We start from the raw sequence: 9028 nt of genomic DNA on the forward strand, positions 1-9028 counted from the left end.
AGTATCCTATTTTAGGGTGGAAGAACCCAATATGTCCTATTTTAGGGTGGACGAAACCAAGTATCCTATTTTAGGGTGGATGAACCCATATAAAATAATTAAGTCCTATTATAAGGTGGACAAACCTAAATGTTGTGCGTTTGCGAACAATGATGTTGTGCCTTTGCAGGGCATTTTGAAAGTAATAATGCAATGCAGGTGCGGTGCTTTTGCAGTGCGGGACATTTGAAAGCAGTAGTGCATATGCAGTGTGGGACATTTGAACGCAATAGTGCATATGTAGTGCGGGGCATTTAAAGCAATAATACATATGTAGTGCGGGGCATTTAAAACTATAGTGCATATACAGTGCGGGGAATTTAAAGCAATAGTGCATATGCAGTGCGTGGTATTTAAAGTAGTAGTGCATGCGCAGTGCATTTGAGAGCATTTTAAAGCAATAATATTTGTGCGTGTTATAAGAAGATTCAAACCGCTCGATGCGCAGTCCCTGTAAAGCTGTAAGCATACCTCAGCTTCCGCAACTGGAAACCTTGGGGATATTTCACCTTGCTAAAATGTTTCAATGAATAAAATTCCTGCGCTCAAAGAAAATTGTGAGTTTCGAAATTTGTGTTGATTTTGAATCATCCTTGAATCATCCTTTGCTTCATGACTTTCGCGATGTTTTTCTTGATGCTAAGATTCGTATGCCGTGCATTATCGTTGAGGAGTAGCTAAAAATCGGTTCTGCGTTACTCAAAGAAAATTTGTTAGTATAAAAGGAAGTGGTTGCCTTGCGTTGAACATTGAAGCTTTGGCTTTGAATCTGCGCTTCTCGTTGCTATGCCATTGTGGAAATCTAATTATGTGAATATGGCTTGGGATAAGCCATCTGCAAAATTTCTCCAGTTCGGCTATGGGGGGAAATTGGAATTTTTATTTATTGAGACCGGACCCAACATGGGCGCCTACGTATCCTGCTACTAACAGGAATCAGGTCGACCGTAGTTCATTGTAAAAGTCTAGAAAAGATTACAAAATAGCGGCTACTCCTAAAGATGGGCATGTGGAGAATGATATTCTCAAGTGGCGAGATGATGTCCCTGTCAGTCTGCTTGCCTTGTTGCACGCTTTCTTTTCAAATGCCTTGGTGCCAGTTTCGATGAATCACCCTTAACAACAATTGTCTTTGTGTTTGCAATATTACCGGTTGAAGGCTCTAGCTGTAGCTTTATCTTGCCACTTTCAATCATGCTTTGAATCTTAAATCTTAGCGCTGGACATTCTTCAATGTCATGTCCTTGAATGTTTGAGTGATAAGCACAACTCTTAGATAAATCAAAGTTTGGAGGTGGATGCTTAGGTATAAATCCCTCCTTTGGTTGTAGAATACCCTTAGCACTCAACCTCTCAAATATATTTGCCAATGGTTCATTTAGAGGAGTGAAGCAAAAAGATTTCATCTTCTTCTGATGTTGAGAGCTTGATTGTGCTTGGTGAAACCGTTGTTGGTAGCCTTGCTGGGAGTTTTGCTGACGAGGACATTGCATAGTGGCATAAGATTGAACAATTTGGTGACTTTGATGGCATTGCGCTTGATGCATAGTCGTGGAAGCAAATTGGTTTTCCTTCATTTCACTTTGTAGATTTCCTAGTATCTTCGCTTGGAAGGTTTGGTGAACGGCTTGTGTTGCTGAGCTATCTATAATTCTTCCTTCTTGAATGGCATTTTCTAATTCTCTACCAATCCTAATCAAATCAGAGAAGTTGTGTGCACAAGCTCCGAGCAACTTATCATAATATAAGTCTTCCTGAATTTGGATGAAGGTTGAGATCAATTCCCTCTCGGATAATGGAGGATGTATTTTTGAAGCTTCTAACCTCCATCGTATGGCATATTCTTGGAAAGACTCATGTGGCGTTTTCTTTACTCTGAGCAAATCGGCTATGTGTGGATCGCCTCCATTGTTAAACTTGAATTGCTTTATAAATCCGCGGGCCATATCTTCCCACGTAAGCCATTTGCTAAAATCTTGTTTAGTGTACCAAGAGAGTGCTGATCCTGATAAACTTTGAATGAACAATCTCATTCGTACGGCTTCATTATGTCCAATACCAATTAATCTGCTGCAATAGTCCTTTAAATGAGCGACGGGATCTCCCTTCCCATTGAAAGTGTTAAACTTAGGTATTTTGTACCCTGACGGAAGCTCAACGTTTGGATGCACACATAAATCTTCATACTTCAAAATCTGGAAATTTCTTGAACATAACTCTTCATTAATGACTTTCCTCAAATTGTGAAGTGTTTTTCCCAAATCTTCCTGGTAAAGCGACTTGATTTCCTTTCCAGGCCTCCTATATGGTGATATTGCCAGTTCATTTTTCTTACTTTTCTCGAATTGAGTGGTGGTTATGGAAAATTGAGGATTAGGAATTATCGCTACTCGATCGGGAGTGTAGGTTGACGGCATTTGTGGAATGGTATAGGTAGGATCTAAGTGAGGCGAAATGGTTAAGGAAACGTTGCAAATTGAGCTGGAAGTTGAGGTTGTGTTAGGAAGAAGGCTTAAGGTATTTCCCAGATTGACTACAATATTTTTTCGAACCACCTTTCCCTTGCTATCATTTTGTTCTTGCACCAAACCCATACCGGTGTTGAAAGCTTCAAATCTCTCTGCCATTATAGTCTCGTCCTTAATGCAGGTTCGCAGCCAAAACAATGTTCAATGCCAGACAACCTTTAAAGAGAAAAGTAAAACTTCATAAACAAAATAAAATGTTAGTGCATGAAGTAAATGCCCAAAATAAATATATATATATATATATATATATATATCTTTTTTTTTTTTTAAGTTAGATTAGTTCGTGATCTAATTAAGCAGGCTCTAGATTAGAGACGACTTGAGTCATATAAAGGAAATAAATGGACGAAAATGAATCATCAACTATTTAGCTCTGACGGTTGAGAATGAATCGGAAGAAAAGAAAACTACATTGGAGTAGAACATGCAATTTGAAGAAAGGTTGACTCATATCGAACGCCAAAGCTTGGTTCTGAGTTAATTCTTACCAATGCCAGCATATTTTAAAAAATTTGCCCCAGTTTTAGGACGTTTTGAAAAAATGTCTTGGTTGCATTCCAAAATTGTCCCAATTTCATGCTCCTTCGTTTGGGGAATATTAAAATTTGTAGTAAATAAGACCGGGCCTTATATAGGCTGCCTACGTATCCTGTATCCGACAGGAAATCAGGTCAAACGTAGTTCGGGTGGTGTGTAAAAAGTTTTTTTTTAAAAATAATGTAAGAGATTAGCTTAGAGAAGATCATGATTGATCGGGCGCAAGACAGTTGAATTTAATATACCCGAGAGTTACGAAGCACTGGAGGGTTGCAAAATGTCAAGGACAGGAGACCTATGAGATTGTCCTTCGACTTGTACGCCAAAAATTAAAATTAATGGGTGCGCGAAGATGAATTTCAGCGACCCAGAATGATGCGATTGACTGAGCGAAGACTCCGCAGAAGCAAGGTACTTGAACAGTCATTCTTGAACAACTTGATGGCAAAATTCGAACAAATATCGAGAAGTGCCATTTGATAGATTGGACCAATAAATTTGGACATCTACCAATTTAAGAAGCTGAAAATGATAGAATTTGAAAGTGAAAGTTCCATGACGTAAACCAAGTGCAAAATGGATTCTACGAGGCATGGAGCTAACAGGTCAAATGTTTCGTCGTTTGAGACAGAAGATCATACCCGTAAAAGAAGGACACAAAAAGCTCTAGAATTTGCAGTTTGATGCGAGACAAATTATTCGACACTAATAGATTTGAGTAACTAAGCAAATAACGATAAGAGAATGCCTATTAAAACAAAGTTGGAATGATAAGAGTTACCTTTAAGGATTTTCAAGGCTAGTTCATGTATGCGAAAATTAGGAAATTTCCTCCGACGATTAGAAATTTGTCGGGAGTCATGCTAAGAATGCGAACGATCTTAAAGGTGCTCTAGAGTGGCTAAAGTGCGCTAACCGCGGAATAAATAGTTTTTTTTTTTTTGAAGTGAGGATGATGCAAAAATAATTAATGAACAATATGCAATTGTGCGGCAAAGCAAATATGAATTTTACTTTTCTTCTGAAACCAAGATGATGTTAGTAAATATCAAGTAATAACTTTTCACAAATAAATTCAAATAAGAGCCTTCAAATAAATTGAAGTAATGAGCTTGGCATCAGGTGATAATCGCAAATAAATTCAAAAGCAAGCATATTGCAAATAAATTCAAGTAAACCACTTAGCAAGCAAGCACGCAACTTAAAAGCTTATAACACAAGTATATTGCAAATAACAGCCACGCGTGTTAATACGTAGAGGACCTCCTTATGCCCGAGGTAGGCCTAACGTGTATTTGAAAAATGAAGGTGCCATTATATGTCATCCCATTTGCTCTTTAATTAATTAAACGAGTCTATTCCCAAAATGAAGTACATAAATATTTTAAGCTTTATTACATGCCAAATAAGAAAAGAAAAAATATTCCTAAAAATAAGCTAAGTTCAATTGCGTCCAAGCTTCTTTCAAAACTCGTGATCTTCATGATTATCTGCATCACAAAAGGTTAGTCAAACCCCACCATCCTAAAGTTTAATTAATTAGAGCAATGGTCGATATTTGGCCCAATCAACTTCAAATAATGCACACATAACATGATAAGCGTCGCTTGGGGTCATGAACCCACTTGGACATTTTGGTAATGTTTACTAATGGACTTAATACACCTTGGATATTAAGCCTCCTAGGATCGTGCATATCCTTAAAGAGGGTTTCGGTTAAGCTCTATCTTAATATGACTAGGAGTTGGCTTCCTATGACGCAAAGTTCCCCCAAGCGGACAACTTGGGAGTGGAAAGTCCGTGGCCGTCGACTGCACCGCCGATCGACTAAATTCACTAGACCAATCCAACTAAAGGGGTAATTTAGTAGTGCATGGGCGCGAACCGCGAAGCCGCTTTAAGTGTGTGAATATGTGTGAGTTTTCCAGGAGTGGAAGAAATATGAACGGAATGCCAATTAAAGAAAGCAGTAACATATTATTACATAGAAAATTTCACATAATAAAACAATCACTTAAAAGAACAAAAAAGAAACAAATAAAGCAACAATAAAGGCAAAAATAAAGAAAACAACCAAACATCCAACAAATTAATTATTAACCTAAGTTTGTTATGGTTAGAACCTATAATCCCCAGCGGAGTTGCCAAGCTGTTATACCCCATTTTAACCGGGTTGAAGCGGAGTACAACATATTGGTGATTCCTATTTTTGCTTATTTTAAGGAGTCGCCACCTAATTATTTTAAGGTGAATTAGGACACCTAATTATTAACTAAGGTAAAGCTAAATAAACCTCCGTTAATAGTCTGCTTAATCAGTGTGATTCTGGGTAAGAGTTTTATATTATCCTAAAGGGAAGGGGTTAGGCATCCTTTAGGATCCGTTAAATACGGTTCTCCGGCCAAACTTAGGTTAATTAATTAATACTAAATAAGATGGTTGAAATTTTAAGACAAAGGACTAAGAAACGTTGCTAAGGTTTTTAAGAAAAATAAAGAATGTTGCCTAAGATAAGATTTAGAGAAAATATAATAATTTGCATAAAAGAGGATTTTAAATGCCATTTAAAATAAAACTTATATAAATTGATAAGGCTTAAAAAAAAGTGCTATTTGGAATGAGATTTGTAGAAAATATAATAATTTGCATAAAAGGAAACTTCAAATGCCATTTAAAATAAACTCATAAATGTTGCAAAGACTTTAAATAATAATGATATTTAAAATAAGATTTGCATAAAATATATAAACAGAAGAAAACGCAGGTTTGTGCAGTGTTTTAATAAATACTTGAAAACAAACTAAACGATGAGGTACTAATTGACTTTGCATTTTTTAGAAGTGTAAACAAAATTACGTTTTATTAACTACATTCGGCTAAAAGTACGCATAATTTAGATAACCTCAAAAATGTTTACAAAATATTCTTTAGTTTTTTTTTTTCTTAAACTAACTACCCATTTCTAAAACTAAACCTACTAATTTCACTAAGGCTTGTCTAAATTAACAAAACAAAATGTTAGTCATGCGATACAAATTAAATGCTTAAAAGAATAAAATAGAGGAATGAATAAAATTGAATGGGTTCAGCCCATTCTTTGAACTACTGCAATCCGTTACTGTTGGGCTTTGGCCCAATTATATTTTAGACTGCTGTGGCTGTCTCTGCTATTGGGCCTCGGCCCAGAATTTTGTTTTGCTGCGGATGGGCTACTGCTGTTGGTGGGCTGGACACGGAGAATAGTTTGTTGGGCTTTTAGCCCAACACCGAATGCGGAAGAAGACGAGTCCCTCGGACTCGTATGCGATGGTCATGCACACAAAAAATGAAAGGAAAAGGATTAGTATCTAATCAACGGATAAGGTTAAACATGTCAAATATAAACTCAAAACAGATTATGTATATTCTATGTATACATTGGTATACAACCTCACTGCCTTAACAAAATTAAAACACTTCGTTTAAGTTCATCTCAAAAGAAAAGGGATTAAGGCCATATGTAAACAATTTAGAAACTCAACAACATAGGAATAAAACAATGTCTCAAATCAGATTTTTACACACCTGGTTTCTTTTAGAGAAAAGAAACAGCAGACAACCTATTAAATTCTAAAACTCGATTGGTTCTAGGTGAAGGTAGCAACACGGAATGAGGTCAAAGCAAATATGCATCCATTTCAATAGGAAAGCGAGTTCAGACAAGAGAACCACCACAGAAACAGTTTTGGTTGATGCTTGGAACACAAAACAGAAGGGTTAAATTTTAGAGGACACTCCTCAAGAATGTATATTGTTCCTTTCCAACCTCAACAAAAACACATGATACTAGATTTAGTGGTTAAACATGTTTCAACAGATATTCCCTTTAGCTAAAGATTTCCCATAAGCTCATCTTAATGGTGTTTCATTTTTTGAGAGAATGACAAATCAATTTTTGAAAGGTCAATGGTATGTGTAATCTAATATAGATGCTCAACGTATCCCAACTCATATTTAACACTGCTATTTGAAGACTTTTCATTCAATTCCAAAATCATTTTTTAGAACCTTTAAAAGAGATGATAGTAAAATACTTGGGGAAACCACATTTGTTTAAAGCAATTCTTTTACTCATTCTCAGATCAACTCACGGAGAAGCAAATTAATGAAAGGAAAGAAAGCCAACAATGCTCCAGTAAAGAAGTGAATCAGTTCAGTGATCGATTAGTTTGACGAAAAAAAAAGTTCCTTAAAGGCTTAAGCTTGATTCATATTATCAGTTATCAGTAAACCTCGTCTCAGCCCAAAATCCAAAGGAAAGCAACAAGGTTATTGAAAACAACATATTTAAGTTGGAAACAATACTCAAACAGACTAAAAAAGAGGGGGGATTTATTGATTGAAACAGAACAAGATGAAGGATTAAACTAATAACAAGCATTCAGTCCTACAAATTTGAGTTAAAACAACAAGTCAAACTAGATCCTGGACTAAGCATATTGGAACACCCTTTAAAAGAAAACCAATTAAATGCTCATTAGTTCAAAGAAAATATATTTGATCTTCAAATTTGAGACAATGCTAAGGAGTATACATCCAAACGAATTTTCCCTATTAACAGCCATCCAAACAGTAGTAATTTACCATAATAACACGATTAGTTAGTTTAATAAAGAGCTTCCCCTTTGTCCCGTATTCTTGGACAATTGTGGTCAGCTAGTCAATAGTGATAACTAACCAGTCCACGTTAAGAAGGCATCAAAGCTAAAAGTAGCAACAAGCTAAGGGCACAACAATGACTCGCTAACAATACTAATACCCATAAGTTCATCACTATAAACTAATCCTATAGTTAACTAGAGAAAGATTTAAACAAAACAGGGATTAAGTATTTGAAGTAACTAACACGGATTAGAAAAAAAAAACTTAGCTGACTTAAGCCTTGAATGGGTTTAAACAGAAAATGAAACACGAAACAAAGAGAAAACGTGACAGGGCTAAATGAAAACAAGGAAGGAACAGTTTCACTATAAATCAATAACTTAGCAAACTGATTTGAACTAAACTAATCTGAGTGGAATTTAAATAACCAACCAGAAATAAAAATAAAATTAAGGAGGAAAGAAAATTACGATTAACAAACATTTCACTGCTGTTTTAAATCTCAGAATGCATAATCAACTAAGTTAACACATCGCAAAAGACATCATGGTATTCCTATCAATATTAAGCTGAGCAAACACATGCTAACACAGGTTCATTATAATTAGACTAATCTAAAGAATACCTAGAACACGTACTTGCTGTTACGTAAGGTTAAGCGGATATAATCAGATGTTAATACCTATTAACTATGATTAAACTGATCTAATTAATACCAAACTAAACACATGACAACATTTACTCACTAACTGATACTAAACCCAAAAAAAAACACATGTCGACATAGAAAGTTAAATCATACAGACAGATAATCGAAGAAAAATCGCTAAAAGCAGTAAACAAGAAAAGGGAATTACGGACCTTTTTCGGGTGCAGCGAAGTGGGTACGGGGCCTTCGATACACACTCGAACACTACCAAATCCGCGCTTGCGATGCTCGGATTCGAACCAATACCCAAGGACGCAAGAGGGACAAAATATGATCTGGTATTTAAGGCACAACCGACGCAAACGAAAACCAAATGACTGGGTATTCTTGACTACTGGAATACTAATATTTTAAGGAATTCTGGGTGGCTCAAAACTTTTAATTCTTAGGGAATTTCGTGACCCCAAAAAAAAAAAAAAAACCTCCCCAATTCTATGGAATTTTTCAGGCTAAAGGACTCAAATTTTCAAGGGATTTGTGCGGCTGAGAACTTAGTTCTTGGGGAATTTCTTGAATCCAAAAAAAATCCTCCCCCAAATGGATGCAAGGACTGGTATTTATAGTTGCGAGCTAG

General features: G+C 36.0%; 1 protein-coding gene across 1 annotated transcript; it reads right to left on the minus strand.

Annotated features, from left to right (window-relative positions):
• Positions 1-1088: 1088 nt before the first annotated feature.
• Positions 1089-2666, minus strand: LOC132628773 (uncharacterized). Its single transcript, XM_060344540.1, has one exon. The coding sequence runs from the start codon at positions 2664-2666 to the stop codon at positions 1089-1091; it is 1578 nt and encodes a 525-aa protein (XP_060200523.1).
• Between the last annotated feature and the right edge of the window lie 6362 nt (positions 2667-9028).

This window comes from Lycium barbarum, chromosome 2 (genome assembly GCF_019175385.1).
Source record: "Lycium barbarum isolate Lr01 chromosome 2, ASM1917538v2, whole genome shotgun sequence".
Classification (NCBI taxonomy): Eukaryota; Viridiplantae; Streptophyta; class Magnoliopsida; order Solanales; family Solanaceae; genus Lycium; species Lycium barbarum.